Raw genomic sequence first — 24,027 nt, forward strand, 5'->3', positions numbered from 1 at the left:
CATAACAGAAGATCCAGGGTTTGTTTCAGTTTTTACAAACCACACATACTATTTACCTTATTTGCCTTGATTGAAACAGTCACTTCTAGTGCTGGTTTCACATCAATAACAACATAACTTTGTTTGAACATAAAAGCTTTCTCTCAAGGGAACTGACAAAACCTGGATTTTGGAAAGAATATGTTTTCGACAGCTTGTTTTCTTTGATTTTGTGGCACTGATGTAGAAGTTGGTTAGTTTCCAGAAGTTAGCAGATGAGACCCTTTCTTCTAAAGACACTGTGCTTCTGAAAGATATTCTGGGAATTGAAAGATTCCTCAAAAACTGCAAGGACCTCTGTATTATCTAGCTCGATGTGAAAAAAACTGACACCTTTACAAACACAGCTTCTCACCTCCTGAAATGGGAGATGAGAATATGGGCAGGGGGGAAGTGGTGGCCATTGTTAACATGATGCAGCAGTCTTCATACACAACACTTTTTCAAGGAGGGGATAAGTGGCTGCAAACCTGAATGAGTTCAGCTGCTGGCTTTCTTCTTTTCTCAAAATGTTTTTGACGATGTTGCTCCTGAACCTTCAGTGCCAGACCTGAGCCCAAAATACCCTGAAAGCAGAGTGATGCAAGATTGTAGACATTTCTTACTGAGAAAAAAATGGATTAGCGATGAGAGGAAACAGGTCTGTGGGTGGAGATGGAGATGGCTACATCGAACCTCTGTTCAGTACAACATGCCTTTCCTGCTGCTCCACTGATGAGACACAAGGTTGTCATGACCCTCTCAAAGACCACAGGCCACACCAAATCATTTTAAGGTCCTCGACAGGCTTCTTCAATGTCTACTGCCTTTCTAAGATGGTGGTGTCCAGGTGATGTATTACTTTCCACTCAGGGTACAGTGAAAATGTGCTTGTGTGATAAAAGAGCTATGCTAACCGTACTCTGGATTTGGGTGTGGGGAATCTCTCATCCTCCGTGAAATTCTTTCCAAGTCTCAATCTAAATATCCTAACATCTGGACTTGGGATGGTTTCTGTTGCTATTCCATCTCACTTAGATCTTATCTCATTCTTACCTGAGGACTTTGCAGAGAAGGCAAATATTTGGCCTATGTAACATAAGAGAACAAATATACTTTCTAAAGCAATTTAGAGATCACTTCTTAAGCAGCCAGAGTAGGATTCACCTGGCCTGTGCCAATGAGCTCTGTCTCAGAAAATACCCACACATGGCTGGAGGAGTATCAGGGTGACATATTATTCCCAATAAGCTCTATGCAAAGTTGGGAAGAAAGGAGTTTGATTTACTGATATAGAACAGGTCAAGTGTCTGAATCACTTCTTAAAAAGGGATTTTGATTCCACTGTCAGTTTTGATCAGTTTACCTTCTTTGTGCAAGTGCACAGCACTGGGCTGCATCTAACAGAGGAGGGGGAAAGTACTTACTGCAGGAAGAGCAAAGAAAGACACTCCAATGAGAGAGAACGTAGCTGCAATCAGCCGTCCCTCCCATGTTTTGGGGGTCTTGTCGCCATACCCGATCGTAGCGAGGGTGATCTGTGGGCAGAATGACCAAGACTTCCCATAAGAAAAACAAAGCCAATAGCTCTGCTTTAAATGTCACCATGACACCTGCATAACTCACTTAGCTCTACGGGTGCTCGTGCACAGCTTCTAAAAATAGGATCTTGGCGATGGTCCAACCAGTTTTTTTTAATGACATCGTAGTCCTGAGGCATTGCACCAGAGAGAATGGATTCAGTCTTAAAGCAGCTGCCTCTCTAGGATGCATTTGCTGAAAGGGAACACCATGTGACATTGCACCCAGAGTGAGTCTCCTGCCCACTGTCAGTGCAGTTAGGAATGTAAACTTGCCAGTTTACAGCTTGCAGAGCTTTAACAAACAATCAGGGCTACCTCTCCCTGAAGTCTCAGTTTCTGTAAAACAAAGATGACTGAAAACTTCCTCCTTTCCTGCACAATTGCTAATTTCCAGCTGTGTACCTTTTCTCACCAGTGAGACTCTACCTAAATGTCCTGGATACGTAAGGATATGAAAATAGACAGGTGTTCTATGCAACTCTTGGGACCTTTTGATTAATAACGATGGGAAGGGATCTTGCCATTTATGAATGAACTGCAGTAAATAAAAAAATATGCTGCTGAATTTTAGTCACAGCATGATATAGACTCCCCTAACTATTGGTAGCAAAGCAACATGAATTCTGTGTACCAGGTGGCAGGAATATTTTGTGATCAAATGAGCAGTAACACAAACCTATACTCCTCTCGTTATCACAAGAGAAAAGAACAGATGTATCAAAGGTCCCTCTTGCTCAGTATCCTACCACCAATGGCATCCCCTGACTGATTCTTGGGGAATGCATCTGAGACACAAAACAAGTGTGGAGTTACCCTTTCCAGACACATTTCGGACTTGTTAAATCTCATCTCATTAATCATTGCCCAATGCTCCAATCTATCTAGATCCTTCTGCAAGGTCTCTCGTACCTCAAAAGAGTCAACAGCACTTCCCAGTTTGGCTAGATCTGATTTTGCCATTTTCTGAGGGATGTAGCTCTCACAGGCAGGATACTGCTGTCATGAGAGCTAGGTCTCCCACAGGCATAGGCTCTGCCAGTGCAGTTATACCCAAAGAGACACTCCTCTAAAAGACAGGTTTCGCAGAAGCCAAGAGAACAGACTGATTTCTGAAAGGAGTTTAAGCACCTAAGGACCTTTGTCTGACTGAAAACAGGGATATCAACAGGGATATAAGTTCTGTTGAATGGTTGTAGGGGCATCCCTACTTTGGTAATGTTATACCGGTAACATGGTCTTCACCCAAATTTAGCAGCACTTACACTGTAATCCTTAACATCAATACTTTATCTGTTCCCAGATATGAAGTTTTTAAGAAAGGAATAAGGTATTTTTGGAGTCACTTACCAGTCCCCACCATAGTGCATCCGCGTAGGTTTCAAACTCTTCCTTCATCTCCACCCCATTAGCATCCTTTTCAGGAACATCTTTTTCAACCAGATAAACAAGAAATGAGGATAGGATGAGTGTCAGGAACCCGATGTACCAAGCAGTGATGAGCTCCTGCAAAAGAAACAGATGGACAATGGAGGGCCTGAAAACAGTCTCAATACCCACAGTGGCAGAGTAAACGTCAGGAGAAGAGAGAAGCACTGAGGATAACAGCAGAGCTGCCACTGCTGTCTTGGTCACAGTCCATGACCAGCCCACCTCAGCACTTACTGGGAAATAATGCAGAGATTTACAAGAATTAGCCCTTACATGGCATCTTCCTTGGGAACAGCCTGGAGCAATCTGTTGTTGTAGTTCTGTTTAAAGCTGGGTTAAGGGCTTAGCTACACACATGACACAGGGTGCTGCGGGGCTCTGTCCCTGACCTTGACTCTTCCCACTCCTGCTGCCTCTAGGCTTGGTCAGTCTTGGCAGGCAAATCAACAGCTCTGCCCTCTCCCTACCTCCATGGAGCCAAGGCTGCAGGACGCAGTTTCTTCTCTTAGGCGTATCAAAACAGGTTCTGATGTATGATTTCACCATGAATTGATGCAATATGAACAGACTTTGAAAATTGTCTGTGTGAAAACAAACCTGAGCTTCCTTGTTTTAGAGAGGGTGACAATAGTGGAGTGTGTGGTTAAGCCTACTGAGCTGTGAGATGCAGCAACCCAAGTTCAAATCCTAGCAATGTCAAAAACAAAGCAGAACTATTTTGGTGAAGGTCTTCACAAGAGGGTAAAAAATCAACATTCCTTTTGTTTTCTGAGCACTGCATTTGCAAAAAAAAAAAAAAAAAGAAAGAAAGAAAGAAAAAAAAGGTTGTAGATGAGAATTTCATAACTGAGTCTTGACATAAGTCAACTTTCTTGGCTGATTTCTCGTGTGCAACCACAGAAAGAAATTTGTTGGCTAGCCTTGTTATCAAAATTGTTTCTTTAGTGTCTCCAGTGAAGCAAAGTTCTTGCAACCTCTTCATATCTCCCACAGACAGCTGAGATCTAAACAGTGGTGGTTGGGAATCAAACAAAGAACATTTGAATGAAATCCCACACAACAAAGCCTTAAACAAATTTGAAACAATGTCTTTGTCACATAGACTTCTTCCATGATCTCAGTTTCCCAAGAAACACTTTTGACATAAGTGTTTATGTGCCACCTGCCTTGTAGCAAGTTACATGGGGAAGAAACAGAAGTTGGTATGAAATGAAGCAGGGTGGGTATCCCTATCAGCCATGACAAAGAAGCAAAGTCTAATTATGCTGTGCCAGCTGGCATTTTAATTTTCAAGAACCCCTAAAATGTCAGGAATGTCATTCATGGATAAGAAAAAGCAGTATGCAGCACAGAGTATACATAATTTTTCTACACCCTGTGCAGGTGAGAAATCTCATCTAGAGGATTTTTATGCAGATAGTTTTTAACTTGTAATAATGTTTGGTGAAAATGCAAGAACACAACGTATCTGTCTGGTGTGAGACAGGATGCGTCTGACTATAGCATCAAGTCAGACTGAGCAAAGATGGTTTTAGAAATTTTGTCTGTCTGGGTTCACACTGTATGCATCTTGGTATTGCCTGGCCCATGCTTCCAAAGAGAAATTATACCAGTACCTCCCTCCAAAACCACATTTCTGCTGACCAGCCTCTTTCCATGCCTCTGGAGTCCTGTTCCATCTGTTGATCAGGCAAGTCTGAGAAGCCACTACAAACACGTTCCAAATACAGAGGCATTTATGTCAAAGATTTCAACATACTTCACCGATAAAGGGATGTTCCTGCTCTCATTCAGTGTAAAGGCAAAATTCCTGTTGTAATGACTGTGGGAATGAACACTACTTGTCACTTCCCAGCACCCTTATTAAGTAGAGAAGGGTAAAACAAGGCATAGAAATGGTTCAGAGAATCGAAGATGGAATAAAGCTGTAATGACAAAACTATTGCTTGAACTACTAGACATAATCCCAAGGCATTGCTGTACCTGTGCCTCCCCTAAGCCCTGCAAGATCCTCACTTACTTTGCTATGTGCACAAATGGCTGATCCCAAAAGTTTCCATGTACCGCCCCGCCTGTCCATTCGGAGCATCCGTAGGATCTGAAGGAAGCGCAGGCTTCTGAGAGATGTGGCCAGAACATTGCCCTGGTTCCCAACAGCAACCACTGGCACTGAAGCAATCAGCACAAAGATATCTGCAAGGCAAAAAGAACAAAGCCTGCCAACAAAAGTGGCCCTATCACCTGCTTCTTAATCCCATCTGGTTGTGTTGCAAATTTCCCTAGGCAAATTTTAAAGTTGCCTGAAAATGCCTTCTCCTGCCAATTAGACAGATATCTGCACCTGCCACACAGTCAGCGTCATGCACAGAACCCACCAGAAAGCCTCATAATCTATTTACAGACTGATGCACTGGACCTGAGACACTGTCTGAACTAGCTTAGGGAAGAAACAGTGTTCAAACGCTAACAGAAAAACAACTTTATATTCATCTGTCCCACAGGAACACCATAGTGAACAGGTCACCAGATAAGAAATTCAGGTTTTGATAGTGCATCTAGTATTTTGTTCTTTTGGACAAGTTTTCCTATGAAAATCTCGAAGTCAGTAATACTATTTTTTGAAAGCACTCACAGGGCCAATTTGCTGATCAACTGAAGAGGTTTGAAATGCAAATCACATCATTTCTTCTTTTATTTCTTTCCCTTTCTTTTCCTCGTTTCCCCCCTGCTTTTTGGTCCTATACATATATGAGAAAAAAAGTGGTACCAAAAGGCTTCAAACATTCTCCAGGCACTCGGTCTTTGAATTGTCTTCACATTGTATTTCCAGCCAAAAAGAGTGGCACCAGATGGATTTCAGATTTATTCACTTTCAATCATCCTTAAAACAAACTCTTACCAATGACAACCAAGAGATGTTATTAACAAATCCAGTGGGATTTTTTCTGTTCTTTACCCAGATATCAATGAAGATTCATTATCAGAAGTGAGATGACACTTTTACCAAGAAGGTATGAGACGTTACCAATCCCACCTGCTCACACCATGCTCTATTGCCTTCACAATGCTATTAGAAGTATTTATACAACAATAGCATCCAAAGGAGCACTACTAAACTGAAGATAGCATAGATGCACAAAGAAAATTTGTTCCAATTTTGTCTACCATTTAGACCCACAAGATGAACAAAAGGAGGGAGAGGGAAGAGGGTAGCGTGTACTCATATAACTGCAGCACCACGGCTCCCCAGAGTGCTATGTGCTGTACAAATAAAGAATAAAAAGCTAGTGCTTGGCCTGAAAAGCATCACAATAAGTGAGAGAGTCCTGGAAACTGTGAATGAATGTGGATGTTCATGACAGGTGTTCAGGGCAAAGTGAGCTCCTAAATGTTGGCTGGTTGGTTTGTGGACATAATGGGGAGTTTTAGGAGGGGATTCAAACATGAATAATGAGTAGTTTTATGATAGTTGTATGGCAGTGCCTTCCAAACCTGAAAGATAACATGGGTGAAATCATGAAGATACTTGTTTAGAAATACAGACCAACATTACAAAGGTAAAACACAACATTTGAATGTCAAAGAGGGTGGGGGAAGATGGCACAGTGTTGGGATCTGAAGTAGTCTGAAACTGAAGGCAGACAGAGTATATTTTGGGATGAGCTTAAGAAAAATGCAGTGGGACCCAGGACAAGAAAAATGTGATTGAAGAGTAGAAAGATCCACTTTTTTCTCACTGACCAGCCACCAGAGTGTCTCAAATGAATTGTTATTGCCAGGTACTTCAAATAACTACTCTAAGCATGACAGAGCTCCTAGCACAAAGGGCAGATCTGATTTCAGTGCTCTTTGCACTGCCATTCACTGGTTCTTGGACATCCCCCCCAAACTGGCTTAGAAGGAAAAGGACATAATGGGTAAAACAGTAGTAGAGAGCATGTGCTTACCCAGCATGCATAAAGGCTTCCTGGCAAATTTGAGTCTCCCCCTCCATCCTTTGTAGCGACAGCAACACCCAGCAGCCCAGATTCTTAAGGCAAACTCTGCTCCAAAGATGAAAATGGCAAAAGTTTCCTGTATCAAAGACAAAAACTGTTGTTAGATTTGTAACAAGTTTTGCAGTAATTCTGGATACATAGAGACAGCTGAAGGAAACAGATGAGGTGCAAGTGTTGGGGTATGTGTGTGTGAGAGAGAGAGAAGAAAAAAGTGGGGAGGAGAATCTAGGTTGATGAGAGAGGCAAGACAAAGTAGGACATAACTTTACAGCCTGCTATGTACTCTGCAGAAAGGATGTGCCTCTGCTGTAGGGCAAATGTGAAGTGCTTACCCTGCCTTGGTGGAAGGGCAATTACTTCACAAAAAGACCTCCTGTTTCACACAAAATGAGAAGACATACGTGAGTGGTGACTGCAAAGTCCCCAGTGCACTGTGCACCCACACCCAGGGTTACCCACCAGCAGCTCATTCATGCAGCTGTATCTATAGAGACAGGGACAGGTTACAGTATATTCATATGTTTATAAATTTAAGGCAATGATAAAGGCATATATAAGACAATTTTAAGGCATATATTATTCCCTTAAATTTCTGATGCATGGAAGAATGGGATTTTCCACCTTGCTTAAGAAGTCTTCTAAGCATCGGGAGGGAATGAGGAGGAAAGAGCTTCTCTGAGGTGCCCAGTGGAGATGGGCCAAGGGCAGCATGGGACATACAGTTACTTTTCCTCTCTGTGAATAGACGATAAGGAGGAAAGGTGTTTGTTTTTGTTTTTTTTTCCTGATGCTCATACCCACAGCTGCTAGGGACTTCTGGAAACTGCTGAGCACCACATAAAAGCAAGCATAGGAGAAGGAAAAATTACTTCAGGCTTTTTCAAATGTGAAAAAATGGGTTTAAGCAGGGTAACAGGGACCAAAAGAAAGTTTCACATTCCCTAGGGGATAAAGGTGTTTCCATACAGGCACTTTTTGAGAAGCAACATGTGAGGGGAATTCACCTTTAATTCTTTTTGGCATTTAGTTCTTTCTTGGATCTACATGCCTCTGTGGGGTACAAGAGGAAATGGAAATTGAGATCCTGGAACTACTCTTGCTGTGCAGTTTCCCTAGGGATGCTTTTCTACAAAGCCAGGTTAAGTGAGACATTGCACTCTCTATTTCATGATAGCTGTGGAAGCAGATAAAGTTCTTTGTTAGGGTAATTTTCATAAAATGACAAATACATCATGTTTATAATTAGTGAGGGTTTTTTTCCTATTTTTTTCTTCTTCTGCCAAATGGGAGGCCTACAGAAACACAGTCTTGAGCATGAACTCCAGCATTTATAAAACAAGCATGCTGGAAACACAGAGAAAGGAATATATTTGCAACAAATACATTTTCTGTCATAGACAGTCATTGGAGGCACTGCTTGCAACAATTTCTCTTATGCTGCTATTGGGCACAACCGTGAGTCCAATTCTGATGACCTCCCTTGAAAGAAATGCTGGGATTGGTAGAAGCCCTCAAAAATGAGTTTTCTAATATGCTCAGGTCTGACGTGGTACATAGGAGAAGTATTGATACTTTGATGGGAGAACCATTATGCAAATGGTGTAAAGCCATTATTTAATACTTTCAGGCTAGTATTTTTCCTCTCTCCTTACTTCCTTTTTACTCAGTCAGTGTTGACAATGGACCGGGAACTCTCCAATAGTATGTAAGTGTACAGTCACTGCTCCAGGACCTACAGAAGAAATCTTATTGCAGGCAGAGCTTGGAGTAAGTTTTCATCACTGCTGCTGGGGCTGATTTCAATTCAAGGACATTACCAGGGTGATACAGCAGCCAGTCTACTTACCAGCAAGAGAAGCCAGTCTCCTGAAACAGTTTCATACTCTTTGAAAGTCGTCAGGACAGCTAAGATCAAACACCCCAAGACAATCAGAAATCTGGAATGAAATAAAAGGAAAAACCACAACATTGTTAGTCCTTTCTGTGTTTGCATTGGAGATGTTACCTACAAAAACCCGAGTGGAGACCTTCAGGGGATGGCTACCTCCCATTAGTGAGCAGTGAGGCGGGCTCTCACGAAGATCAAGGGTTCCCAACCTGGACAGGGAAGAGCTGGCAGTCAAGAAATCATGGCAAGATCCTAAATCAGAATGGTTCTGGGACAGATGTCCATTAACTTGACCACATTCTTCAGGAAGGAAATGGATAATCCTTTATTTTGGGAAGGTATTGTATGGTATGGCAGAGGACTGTAATGCTCAGGAGGTCTATTGCAAGCTGATGTGCTTCACAAAATGGCACTGCAGTTACAGCAGAATAAATCTACTTGGCACATCCTGAGACCTGAGAAACAGTAAACGCTTCAATACAATGCATCACCAGGACAAACCCTCCCTTGAAAACTGCACTGCATTTCTTTTTCTCTTTCCTCTTTTTCACTCATTTCTATGTGGATGAAAAGATAAAAAGGTTTGAAAGAGAAACAATAGAGAGGGTAAAGTTCTGCTTTCCAATAAACACAGTGGTTGATAAATCACTGTCCCTCTGCTATTGCCTGTCTGTGAGGCTCCAGAACACAGAGATTTGACAGAAAATTTAACTCCCACTGCTGGTAAATCCAATTCAGTCCAATCTAAAGTCACGTTGATCTGCTTTGTAAAACTATTCCCAGGTTCAAGCTATTCAAAATCTTTTATACATAAAGAGGTAAGAAAAATCAAGGAAGTGTCGTAAGTGATTTCTGTGAAGCAGACTGGGGGAAGCTCATATTCTAGTACTTCATGTACCCGGATCACAGGCATTTTAATGTGCTCCCAAAACCTGATCTGCAGGAACAGAGGGGCAGGTGGCCATGGAAATATTTCAGAGCTTAGTGAATAAATTGGAAGGACGTTTCCATAAAAGCTCTGGATCCCCTGCTTTCATAGTTAGGGTACATCAAAGAAATGATAGGCATTAGGTACTGAAATCATCCAGGAAAAAAAAGCTTTTTAAGACTCAAACTGTGTTTAGTGTGTACTACCTGTTTTGAATTTCAATCTGATACCTGAAGTGTGATTTCATTTCTTGCTGAATAAAACTCCACTTTGTTTCACTGGGTGAAATGAGCAGAGTCCACAGCCTGCAGTGTGGAGCAGCGAGCAAGGACCATGGGGAAGGGGGCTCAGCTCAGAGACGCATGTCCTCTCACCTGTCTTGGGATTTTTTTTCCTTCACGTATGGGGAAGCCTAGGGCTAAGGGAGTGCATTCTGCAGATTTGCAACGTTTTTGCAGCTGGAGTAAAGGGAGAGAGGTGAGCTCCAGATAGCTCCTGATGCCTTTTGGGGGGGGATTTCCCTCAAACAGCATCAACTAGCAACAGAGCAAGCAACAGTGAAACACTTCAGAGCAAATCCTGAAGGATTACATTGCTGTGGCTTTCCTAACATTAGCTATTCACACTGACGTTTCCTATGCCAGGAAAATTTTAGATCGGCCATTTCAACCAAGGTTAGAACAGAAACTAATGTGTTTGCTCATGCTAAATAATTCTGGATTTCTTTGACAAATTTCACCTTCTCCCACTCATCAGTCATACTCTAGAGCAAGGGTTATGTGGTTGGTAGGAAATAGCCTTTGGATCCATAATGCGTCTTTTGCCATCTCCCTATAACCACACTCATGCTGCTCAAGAAGACATTAGGCTGATAACTTAGCAATTCTGCGATGTTCCTGCCATGCCCTCAGGCTCGCTTTGTCACGCCGTACCTTGGTATCCCCACCTTGCAGTTACAAAGCCAGTGGCTCACTGGCCTCCCAGACCCACAATCCAGCTACCCTGCTCCTCCATGAGCAAACTGGTGAGAACTCAACCGAGACAACATGATTCCTTTGATTAGCTATAAACCACCTATGATCTGCCACATTACAGCCATCACAGTGGCACCATCACTAATTCTCCATTTAAATCCTTGAGCTACTGCTACTTGATGCTTTCCATTACAGCCGTTTCTTTATACTATGTGAAAATTTGGTCACCCATCAGCTCACAAGTATCATTTAAATGATTTAATGAAACGCAAAACACACTGAAAACAGTCCAAGGAAATTACATCATCAGCTACTTAAAACTAAAGGTGTGAATTTATGATATCCTTCAACAGAATAGTACTGTCAATTAAAGATAATGTGCAGATTTTTGTCCATGAGGAAGACAGAAGATAAGTCAGTAATGAAATCGTCATCTTTTGCCTAAAAATGACTGTGGTTTTACCACTAGAGGGTATCGATGCTCCGTAGAACAAGGGGCTATGGCTCATTCCTGTCTTCTTTTCCCAGGAAACAAACCCAGTGCAGGTGATTTTCCAGTGACCGCACGCATGTATTTGATGTACAAGAAAAGGAGTCTCACAGCAGTGAAAAGGATTTTCCTTGGTCACTAAAAAACCCAAACGTTGGCATTAATAGACAAAGGGTGCTGCTAGGTCAATTGCTCTATAAGCCACAGCCTGTGCCACAAGCCCCAGTGCTCAGAGAGCCCACCCATGAAAACAACAGATCATGCAAGATAAAAAATAAGTAAAAATAGGGTGGGAGGGTGAGACTGGAGGTCAGAAGTCACCATGAATAATTTTGAGGGCAAGTCTAAGTAGTGAATGTGGTCTGAACCCCCCATTGCAGGAAGTGCATGAATGCAGCCAAGAAGAGTGCCTCAGAGGTGCAACTGCTGAGCAGGAACACCAGTCCCAAAACCGACACAGACCACAGAGCCAGGGTCCTGCTCCTTCCTGCAGTACTCTGGGGTGTGTAGGGATGAAAAGCCTGTGTTGGGATACATAACTGCGATACATCTCGGAAGGGTCAGCTATCCTTCTACCACACTGTTTCCAAAGGATAAACACCCACTGCAAGTTAATCAAATCACATCTCAGCAATCCTCCCTTAGCACCTGAAATGACAACCACGTTCAGAGCACTTCACGAATTTTAATCTCCATTGATGCTATGCAACCCACCGATTTCCCTGCAGCCTCTTCTGTTTTGGATCTTGGTGTTTATGAAGCCTGCAAGCCTTCTGGTGTCCTCTTTCTATGGAAGCTGCTACACAGGTGTCATGGTTTCCTCATCAATCCCCTTTCTCAGTAAAGATGATAACAAGGTACAACTTCACCTTGCTGCTTATATGCTCATATTGTGGGCATATGTACCATCTGAGTTCATATTGTGGCCTTGCAAGCATAAAGACTCTAAAATTGCTTGACAGTTGCTGAGTCTATACCGTCCTATGGCAATAGGACAATAGCTGACTCTATATTGTTTCATTTCGTCTTTTAGAAGCAGCAGTGTGGATCCAGTGGTTGCACCTGACTGCAAAATCCTAACAGGCAAATTGCAGGGAAACTGCTGAATTCACAGAGGATGAGCAGAGGGGAGACTGACACTGACCTGGGGAATCAAGGGGCAGAGAGGGAGAGAGTCTCAAATTTGCTCAGTTGTAACAATACTATCCATGGGACACAGAACACCAAGGGTAAGAAGAAAGAAATAGGGTAAAAGTCAGGGTTTAGTAATGAAAATTGAGTCCTATTAAGCCTCAGCTTCTTATTGAACAGTGTTTCAGCAGGTGGCAGTCCAGACTTCAAGATTGTAAATCAGATATGCCAAATGAGGATCTGAATTTAGTTCTTCAGTTTTTAGAATCATCCTTGCTATCATTTTACATTATTTTTCACAGCTCATTACATTGTACCTATTTGCAGTATTATGCCTAAAATGCTGATTAATTTGCTGTATGTGTAAGATTTAGACCACCAAATGGCAGTGCTCTTTTGTCACTGTCACAACTAATATACTAGTCTAGTAAATAAATGCTCGTTATTGGAAATCACATGTTTAACATTCATATTTTCTAATTGTACCATTTAAGACAGTATTCCAAAACCAATACACAATTTTTCCAGGAAAGAAGTAGTAATTTATGACTATGCTAGACCATGAATCTCATGTTGCTTGGATGAACATTGCACACTGTTTTGTCTGAGAAATTTTGATTTATTTTAATATTTCGCATTCTTTGAGTTTTTCTTCTATATCTGCTTTCATTTGAAGCCAATATAATGCAGATCTAGCTGAGAAATCTTGTATTTTTCCCATATATAGGTGCTTGTCATGTATATTGTTCACCATTTCTTGCTTCAAAATTTTAGAATCATAGAATTTTAGGATTAGGATTTATGTGATCTGCTTTAGGAGCAGTTCACTTAGTAATTTGCCTATAATCTATTCCAAAATGTAGCAATCCTTTTGAAGCTGTCAAGAGGACTAGGTGCATCATAGGCAGGCCAAACCATGTTTGCATCTGGCATTATTTTGGCAAATTTTTGTGCTGTGTGGCAAAATGTTAAATCTCAATTAGGCTTACAGTTAATAGAGAGGAATATGGTGCTTCTAGCGTACAACTCATGCTGTTTTAAAGTAGACAGCTCAAGCTGGCCAGAAGAACCTACAGAGACAATTACTTCTCTATAACTGTAAGGAAAGACTCTAGCGACTAGCTCCTTTGGAGATGTTTATTGTGTAAACTAGCTGAATGCTACCCCTTATGTTCAGCCATGTTTTGGATATAATTACAAACACCACCTTTTAATAATATTTATATATTTTTACTACTGGAAGAACTAGCCATACCAGCCCACTTCTTACCTGACCAGGTTTCTCTGAAATCCCTTGCTGTAAATTTAGGCATCACATCTACATGTGGTCAAGGATCCTGCTTACAAAATAATAATCCAGGCTCTGGGCAGGAAAACCTCTTGAACAGTTATGAGTAAGAAATCCTCTCCAGTGCAATAGTGCATAGACTCCTGCTTGCTCTCACATCTTCAGTACCATTTCTTGCAAGCCACTGGAATTTTCTCCGTCTCTGAATGTTCATATGAATCTGAGATTTATCTGATTTCCTGAGATTTTTCTGATTTCCTCCATTTGGTCCTTTCTTGCTTTCACTTAAAACTTGTGTTCTAGTTTCACTATGTTCTGCCACCCAGTAAACGTTAATAGAATTCTCTAAGATTATATTAGGAAAATCTGGCAGTGTTTTGCTCAATTTCTGGTTTATGGTTTCCAATGCAATATGGTTCTAAAACCATGGTTCCCCACGCGCTTTCCCAAATTTCATATTGGAACAACCTTATTTTTTTCAGCTATTGGCTTTTACCTATAAGGATTAAAAATGCATCTTTTCTCACAGTTCTTTCAGTTGCTCTATATTCCTACCCACCATCTTTTTCTCTGCATCCAAATTTCAGTTTTCACAGAACATCTGCAGTATCTTGTACTGATTGCTTTATGGTTGCTAATGAGAGGCTTGAGTTGGGATTTTTAACACCATAAAAATGACATTACCAAATATTTGAGAACAGCTCTTCAGAGAGAAGGGAATGCATGCCTGATTTTCACAGACTTGGGAATACTCACTGTTTAATATTTAGATTCTTGTGTCTCTGCTATTCCAAGCAATAGGCCAGTTACTCTTACAGAGATCAGTACTGAGATAGGGGTGACAGGAAAAATTCAAAACCTTTGTTGAGGTTACAAACGTGCACTGTGCAGAGGGGTATGGGGAAGCGCAATGAAAAACTCAGTGGAGGTCCTGGAGGAGATAAAAAGTGGCAAATGCTTCAGGTAGGAATGTTCACAGGTTCCTCTTTCTTTGCATCCACAGACTCTACTGAGTACACACACACATCTACAGCTCCATGCAGGAGCCCCTGGCCCCATAGCATCATACAGCAAGGGGAGGGCAGAAATGCAATGCTCAGTAAGCTGAATTGCACTCTTGCTCTGCTGAAATGGCAGAGACAGAAATTCTTCACAAGATGCTGGAGGAAACTCTAGGAAATAAAGTTCCCCAAAAGATCCCTAGTCGCACTAGCATACCAGCCGATCTGGCGGGTGATGAAGTGGTAGCTCAGAATGACAGTAGGGGGAGAAGTGAGAGCCATTGTCCCTCTCCCAGTAGGAAGCCGAGACAGAAAAGCCTAAATGCTTACTCATGCCAGGTTTTTTATGACCTTGGATTCTTATTGGCAGGAGTTCCTCTGAACGGGCTTCACTGCCGTTTCCTTAAGTTTGGAAAGCTTTTCAAAAGCAAGATCTGGGAAATGAAAGCTGGGCAGGGCATTCAAGGTGCAAAAGAACAGCTTTTAAATGAGACAGTTCCTCTCTCCTGTCCCCCACATCCAAGCCAAGAGCGTGGTTAAGGCACCTGCTCTTGTTGCTTTTTCTTTAGGTCTGCTCCTAAAAACTTTTTGCTTCAGTGCCCTGTGTACCTCTGTTGCCAGCTTCCTTAGGGAGTCTGGCATGATGGTACAAAATATTTTGGGTCAGCAATGTCAGACAGCATGAACACCATCATCCCGGGTTTTCTGCTGACATTTCAGAAGAATGGCCTGACACATCTCCCCAGTTTGCTGGCATAAGAGTATAAAATAGAGAGCACAGTGCACTACATTTCCCTGCCTGATTTTTCCCAGTTTGGAAGACAGGAGCCATCCACTAAGACCCCATTTCCATCTTGTCTCTGAAACAATTTTTAAAGATGCTCTGAAAGGCCGAGCATACATAGGTTACAAGAAGAAGCCCAGTCATCTTATCACATTAGCTACCAAGGAGTTAGATGTCTCCTATCCTGTGGGTGGAATAAAAATGGAAAAGCTTCTGATTGTTGCAACTAAATATTCTGAGTTGCTCTGTTAGTAGCTTTAAATTCTATTTTTATATTAAGTGAATGACATTGGACTGAACTATTGTTTGGGGGTTTTATCTGCCATGACTAGTGTGCCTGTCCATGGGCTTATCTCTGGCTGGCAGCATGCTCCTAATTGAGTTGAGACACATATACTGTGAAACACAGTGGGCCATGCAGCACTGCAAAACAGGAACAGCAGAGAGCAGAATCGCATTACCCAGCAGCCCCAGCTGCAATAACCACAAATCAAATGAGTTTCAGAAGTGCCTCTAACAAGACTTTCTCCAAAGGACATTAACAAATTTGTGTGAAGCCATTTGAAGGTAAACTTTAAGATTCATGCATTGGTTTCTGCTAAATTTTGTGAAATAAAAGGGTAGGACATTTGAAAGTCAGCCTGTAATTCAGCAGTCGAGTGCCCAGCCTTCAGTAAACCCTGTAAAGAAGTAAAGTGAATTTAGAGTATATAAAGAGTCTAAGGTAAGAGCATTAATCATTCATGTCAATGCTTAAAAATCCTAAGTAGGAATTTCCAGGAAGGTACCTTTCTAAGCATCACCAACAGTGTTGTGTCCAGAGAGATGAAAGATCAAGAAGTCCACTTCCAAATATGACAAAATCTCCCCACAATCCCTTCCCATTTCTTTAGAAAGGAGGAGAGGAATGCGTTATGTCCTCTCAATGAATTTTTAGGGAGCTCCAAAGAATGCAAATGGGAGAAACTTCTGAATCCGCTGTCATGCCTTTTGCCTTGACTAGACACACTGTTGTGATATTTTCTACCTTCCTGTTTGAAATCAAAAGACTGTAGGGGAGAAAAAAAAACCCACAAACAAGAAAAGAACCCTAGTGAAACATCCTACCCACCCTTTCTTGCGCCTGACCGAATTCCCCTATCATAGAATAGACTCATAGAATCATATAATCATTTTGGTTGGAAGAGATCTTTGAGATCTCTAGTCTGGAGAAAAGAAGGTTCAGGGGAGACCTTATCGCTCTCTACAACTATCTGAAAGGAGGCTGGAGAGAGGTGGTAGTTGATCTGTTCTGTCAAGTAACAGGGGATAGAACAAGAGGAAATGCCTTCAAGTTGCTCCAAGGGAAGTTTAGATTAGATATTAGGAAGAATTTCTTTACTGAAAGGGTCATCAGGCATTGGAACACGTTACCCAGGACAGTGGTAGAGTCCTCATCCCTGCAGGTATTTAAGGCTTGTGTAGATACAGCGCTCAGGGACATGGTTTAGTGGTCGGCTTGTCCGTGTTAGGTTAAAGATTGGACTAGATGATCTTACAGGTTTTTTCCAATCTAGGAGATTCTGTGATTCTGTGATTCTGAGATCAAGTCCAACTGTTAACCTAGCACTGCCAAGTTACCACTGAACCATGTCCCTCAGCGCTATATCTACACATCTTTTAAATACCTCCAGGGATGGTGACTCAACCACTTCCCTGGGCAGCCTGTTCCAATGCTTGACAATCCTTTCAGTGAAGACATTTTTTCCTAATTTCCAATCTAAACCTCCCCTGGCACAACTTGAGGTCATTTCCTCTTGTCCTTTCACCTGTTACTTGGGAGAAGAGACCAACCCCCACCTCACTACAACTTCTTTTCAACTAGTTGTAGAGAATGATGAGGTCTCCCCTCAGCCTCCTTTTCTCCAGACAAAACAACCCTGGTTTTCTCAGCCACTCCTCATAAGGCTTGTTCTCTAGATCCTTCACCAGCTTTGTTGTCCTTCTCTGGACATGTTCCAGCACCTCAATGTCTGTCTTGTAGTAAGAGGCCCAAAACCGAATGCAGTACTTGAGGTGCGGCCTCATTAGTGCCAAGTACAGGGGGACAATCACTTCCCTAGTCCTGCTGGCCACACTATTTCTGATACAAGCCAGGATGCTATTGGCCTTCTTGGCCACGTGGGCACACTGCTGGCTCACGTTCAGCTGGCTGTCGACCAATCCCCCCAGGTTCTTTTCTGCCAGGAAGATTTCCAGTCACGCTTCCTCAAGCCTATAGTGTTGCATGGGGTTATTGTGACTCAAATGCAGGATCCAGCATTTGGCCTTGTTGAATCTTATACCATTGGCCCCAGCCCATTGATCCAGCCTGTCCAGATCACTCTGTAGGACCATCCTACCCTCAAGCAGGTCAACACTCCCACCCAACTTGCTGCTGTCTGTAAACTTACTGATGGTACACTTGATCCCCTTGTCCAGGTCGCTGATAAAGATATTAAACAGAACTGTCCCCAGCACTGACCCCTGACAAGCACCACTTGTGATGGGCCACCAACTGGGTTTAACTCCATTCACTACCACTCTTTGGATCCAGCCATCCAGCCAGGTTTTGACCCAGCAAAGTGTATGCCCATCCAAGCCAGGAGCAGCCAGTTTCTCCAGGAGAATGCTGTGCAAAATGGTGTCAAAAGCTTTATTAAATTCTAGGTAGACAACATCCACAGCCTTTCCCTTGTCCACTAAGTGGGTCACCCTGTCACAGAAGGAGATCAGGCTAGTTAAGCAAGACCTTGCTTTTCATGAACCCATGCTGACTTGGCCTGATCTGCTGGTTGTCCCATACATGCTGTGTGATGGCACACATGATGATCTGCTCCATAACCTTCCCTGGCACCAAGGTCAGGCTGACAGGCCTGTAATTCCCTGAATCCTCCTTCTGGCCCTTCTTGTAGATGGGTGTCACATTTGCTAGCTTTCAGTCAACTGATAGCCAGGACTGCTGATAAATGATGGAAAGTGGCCTGGTGAGCACTTCCACCAGCTCTCTCAGTACCCTTGGGTGGATCCCATCTGGCCCCATAGCCTCGTGTGTGTCTAAGTGGTGTAGAGGCTTGCTAATTATTTCCTCTAGGATTATGGTTCCCCATCTGTTCCCCATCCCTGTCATCCAACTCAGGGGGCTGGGTGCCCATAGAACTGGTCTGACTATTGAAGACCGAGACAAAGAAGGTATTAAGTACCTCAGTCTTTTCCTCATCCTTTGTCACTGTTTCCCCCAACATCCAATAAAGGATGGAGATTCTCCTTAGTCCTAACATATTAGGTCATCTAAAGGTGATATAGCTGAAAGTGAATTTCTAGTATCAGGAAGATAGCACTGTCCAGAAATAACCTCTGTAGTCTCTAATACAGGTTTCTAGGTAGGGAAGTGAATACATTAACTCGGTGGCTGGGCATATTCTTACAGTGAACTGAAAAGAGAATCTTTACTCTTTACCCAAGACTTCTACCCATTTGGGAGTTTTGATAGTTGGGGCTTGTCATAGTCTGGGTCAGACTGGCCACTGAAGTGAACAACAGATGCCCTCCCCCACCTCTCTCTCCAAGGAGAAGAGGGAGGGGGAGAAAGAGACTTAATAGATTACAAAAAATACTAAACTACTTTAATGAAAATATTAATAAATTAATAAAATAATTTAAGAAATAAAATTATGATATATACAATATATATGAAACTGTATCAAGCTCCCAGGATGATGATCACATCATCGACAGGCACTGCAAAAGTCCCAGACTAGACTTAGTGATGGATGGGAACTGGATTCTGGATCTGGATTTGGGAATGCGTGGATCAGGATCAAAGGCACATGAACAGACAGAGTCCTCCTCGGATGTCGGCCATTGAAGAAAAACAGCTGACCATTTGATCCCTCAGCTTTTACACTGAGCACGAGGCAGATGGGATGGAATACCCTGTTGGTCAGTTTTGGGTCACCTGTCCTGTCCACTCCTCCCCGCAGGTGGGATCCCTCTATGCTTTTCTGCTTCCGACCTTCCAACAGGGCAAATAACAAAGTCAGCTGGCCTTGTGTGTTATAGCAATTAGTATAAGCAAAAGCCTCTCTGCATACCATCCCTTGGCATAAATTACGACTAATCAGGCCTTATCACTGAGAGTGAACAGTTTTTGCACAAGATGTTGTTAATTTCAGAAAGTTCAGTTAGGCTTAGCTGCAAAGTAAAATTACAAACCAGAAAATGGGTCCTGTTTTACCTCAAACCAGGACAGGGCTTTTTTTTCTATTTTTGACCCTATATTGCAAAAGAACATACTTTTTTTAAACAATGCCAATGCTTCCAACCTAATCTAGCACTTTCAGACAGGTGGGATTTCCAAGTGAAAAAGCAATTTCCAATTTGGACTGTATCTTCTGTGTCTGTGCCATCTCAAACTCCATCACACACTCACCTTTAAGTGTGAACATGAGCACTTTATGCAATGATCTCAGTTTTCACATGGACATTCAGAAGAAAAGTTGCATAATTCCATTCCCAATAGACATATTGTATAGTCATAGACTTACAAGTCTGTATGGAAAAGGTGGACGGCTACATGCGACCTGCACCCCACAAGAACATCGCCGGTACACTCCAGGTCCAGGTAACAGTTTAATGGGTTTTCCATTATGGGTAATGAAGTGAGTCCTGATAATGCAGCTCCCGTGGAGCCAGATATATGGATCAGTTCTGGCAGATTGACTGGGATCTCTGGATCACAGAAAATAAATATTATCACTGTACGAGCCTCTTCCTGATTTTCTGGAATTAACTCCACAGAGAGCTCTACCAATTTGCACCTGAGACGGTCACAGTTTTGGCTGTGATACAGGGCACTTGACTCAGGACTTTTCCAGCTAAACGCTTGAAGGAAGAATGGAAGACAGATCTTTTCCATGCAGTGTTTAACTGCCTACATTGGAGAAAATCAAAGATCTCAGATCCTTGTTCTGAACTATCCAGTTGTTGGTTCTTTTTTTTAAATCTAGGAGGATTTTTGGAACTTTTTCTAATTTTTATGTAAGTGAAGAGTGCAGAATCATCACTGCATCTTATTCTATGTGACAACACTACACATCAGTTTTCTTAACAAACTGGTCTGTAGCCTACGACCCATTTACAAATCCAGTGGTGCTGCAAAACAAGCTCAAATCAATCAGCCAGGAAAGGATTTCTTACTGTGTAGAATGCAAAGTATTTGAGCTGCTCTCACTTTATTCATAGGCAGAGAAGAGGAGGAGAAGGGATCTGTGCTAAAAGATGCAAGGGGTAAACTCACAATACAGCAGCAGTGGATCAAATGAACAGTGGTGGCATGGAGGAATGCTTTTTATTGGGACACACAAATTGACACAGACAAAATACCGTGTTAACAGACTGACCAAACTTCCCTGCAAATTAAACCAGATTTTGAGTCCACTTTGACTTGATGCTCTTCCTATTAACCTTTTCTTACACCAGACTCTTAATTTTTCCTTCATACTCCATAGACAAGCAGGCTGTAGTTTGGCATTGATGATGAGTCAGGCAACAAGGCTTCACAGCTCTGGCCCATTCTCCGTACCCCATAAAATGGCATTAGCTGGACACCTGGGGAAGGCCACTGAGTGCTCAATGCAGAATATTCTTGAATATCTCTTTCTATGAAAGAATGGGTATATCTATGAGGCTTTAGATTATCTCAGACATCACATGAAAATAGCCATTTTTAAACACATCAATGTAAGGGTCTTAGTCAGAATGCCACCCAAGGGATTGGCTTTTATCAGATAATGATGGACATCCTGGTGCATCTTCACTCTCTAGCTGCTGCTCCATAGGGGCACAGATGTCCCATAGGTTCTGTTACATATTTGCCAGCCCTATATGGATATTTAAGATCCCCTGTGGTATCTCATACCGCGCTAGGTGCACGATTCAAGCCCCAGTTCTTTGCCTTTGTGGACGAGATGGCTCCATTATACCCACTGAGAGTCCTGGTGCTGAACACAGTGTCACATGGCTGAAAATGCCTTTTGGATGTCAATCTGACCAGCACGGTCTCTGAATCACACCTTCCCCAGCTGGCCAAATGCTCACTGCCATGCCCTTTCTCACAGTACAGAATTGCAACCACTCCCTGTAACTCAGCTGCACCCCAATCAAACCACTGCCACAGCTCTTATGCCCTTTAATACCTGTATTTCAAAATATATTTGAGTGCTTCTCTTCTCTCATTGTTCTATGTGAACTATGGGATGATTTTTTTTAAACAATTTATTTGGAAGAGAGAAGAGGGACAGAAAGTGGATTTCAATGCTAAAATGTCTGCTGCTGCCTTGATGGTTTAACACATGACAAGATATGTGGTCTGGACAGAAATGAGTGGGGTGGTCAATTGCTAAGAGTCAAATCCCTTTATAATAGTGTTTTTTCAATGTCTCAATGTCAATAACTTTAAAGTGATTCAGCAAAGGTTCTTACAGAGGCTGTGGCATGTGGAATTTCTATAGCATTTGCACTACACAGGAGTATTGAAGGGTCTGCAACTCCCAGTGTGCTGCAAAACCATGGTGATAACACAGCCGCTAAGCCCAACACAGGAACAGCTGAAGCATATAGCACTGATAAGTTATATGTGCTCCTTTTTCACCTCCAGTTCACATTCATTAGTAAATTATGAGTTGTGTTAGCATGGCAAATGAATCACATCCTCCTTGAAGGTGAACTTTGGATAAGCTCTACAGAGGTCATTGTATCCTCAGAACTGATTTACACAAGTAAACAATAACAATAGCACATGGTATTTGTACCTATGTAAATTTGATGCTGTTTTAAAGTATTTCTGTAGCTTTGTATTACCATAAGCAATTAATCAGCATTCAAAATTCAGAACAATCATCTGTAAGCATGTGATATTTCATCTGAAGTCTGAAGTTGAAGTCTTTGGAGGAGGTTATCAGCCTTTTCCAGAACTGCCCAATTTTATTCCTGATGTGTTTCACCAGCATCTGCAACAATGCTTCTCCACTCAATGTATGATGGCCCTTCTGCTCAACTGACTTGCTAATATCTCAGATTACATTATCCCGGTTTAACCTGGCAGTTTCAAACAAAGACAAGTCTATCGAACCTGCTGGAAAAAATGGCAATATGGCAGGGAATACTTTCATTTGCTTTTCTTTGAAGAAAGCCCTCTATTTAGTTGAGTAAGTAATTTGAAACAGCACAGGATTCGGCACACGTAAGTACATTTAGAAAAATAAAACCCAATTTGCAGTAATGAGAAGTTCTGCATGCAGAATGCAATCTAGCAAAGCAGTTAAGTTTGTGCTAAGCAGCTCTGTTGGGATTCACATGTTTATATCCTCAAAGAATATGAATCTTTAGTTCTCTCCTAAATGAAGCAGCTGGTGTTACTGAAGGAAGGTCCTCTATAACAAAGTATTGGGCACAGTGGGACACATAAGTTTCTTATTCTTACTTTGCATCCATGGAAACAGGAATTCCTGTTCCTAACTCAAGCTTTGCTGCCTCCTTCTGTTGTGGCATTGATGCAGAGACTGGCTGGAATATCAATGTAATAATTAATCTATAAGAGTGGAGAGTTAAATGCATTTTCAGGTATAGCATGACAGATCTGACCAGCCAGCCAATAAAGCTCATTCACTGAGCTTAACTGCTCTCTGAGCTCCAAAGACTGTACCGACTAGATTAGTGGGATAGTAGATACTTAACTCATCCGTATGCACACAGATATTTGGATGCCTGTATTGAATTTCTTAATCATGAGTTGAATCTCATCTCATGCAAGTGAAGAAAAGCAGAAAGCCTGGAGCAGAAAGCAACAACACTGATGCTGTGCTCACAGTTTGCAGTGCCTCTGCCAGTCCCCAATACTGGGATGATGAAGCTTAGCATCAGACATGCATAGCTTTTCCCTTTTCCTGTAAAATTAGCAATGCTGCACAGCGATGAGTATCAGGTCTGGGCTTTTTAATTGACCTTCCAGACAACTGTGATGGTTGACACAGACATCTAAAGTGTGCGGAAAGTCAGATTTTTCTCCCTACACATCTCACCAGGACAACTCCAGGGGTGGGGTGGCACAATTACCATGTGACTAGAGAAAACATTAGTCAGTGAACACTAGGCAGAAACTCTTTTCTGGGTGTAAGACGTACTGAATGAATCAGACAATCTCTCCAGTATCTCAGTGCTCTGATTATTTATGGTTGTTAGCCTTGGCTATCTCCATTATTGTCTTCACATTTATATTTGGTATAAAATGGCTTGAAGTTGTTCTCCATGTTTATTAATTATTTAGGTCATAGGTTCTAACTGTTCCAATGATGTTACAATGACTTATGAGGAGTCTTGATCAAGATGCTCACAACCGATTGTACAGTGACTTTTCCATTGCTTACCAGCAGCAGTAGTCCTACGAAGGCTCAGAAGTCTGGTCTATACTCAAAATAATTTATTTTTTTTTTTTTTTA

General features: G+C 42.1%; 1 protein-coding gene across 1 annotated transcript in view; it reads right to left on the bottom strand.

The window, feature by feature from the left end:
* The window catches only part of KCNQ3 (potassium voltage-gated channel, KQT-like subfamily, member 3), a 212,804-nt gene that overhangs the window by 24,604 nt on the left and 164,173 nt on the right, over positions 1-24,027 (bottom strand). The window contains exons 2-7 of the mRNA XM_009881019.1: positions 8,874-8,964; positions 6,977-7,103; positions 5,050-5,222; positions 2,949-3,104; positions 1,446-1,556; positions 510-605 (exon numbers count right to left, since the gene is read on the bottom strand). Of these exons, the coding sequence (XP_009879321.1) occupies positions 510-605; positions 1,446-1,556; positions 2,949-3,104; positions 5,050-5,222; positions 6,977-6,983 (543 nt within the window). The 5' untranslated portion in view covers positions 6,984-7,103; positions 8,874-8,964. The remainder of the gene's footprint in view (positions 1-509; positions 606-1,445; positions 1,557-2,948; positions 3,105-5,049; positions 5,223-6,976; positions 7,104-8,873; positions 8,965-24,027) is intronic.

This window comes from Charadrius vociferus, unplaced genomic scaffold (assembly GCF_000708025.1).
Source record: "Charadrius vociferus isolate BGI_N301 unplaced genomic scaffold, ASM70802v2 scaffold2, whole genome shotgun sequence".
Lineage (NCBI taxonomy): Eukaryota > Metazoa > Chordata > Aves > Charadriiformes > Charadriidae > Charadrius > Charadrius vociferus.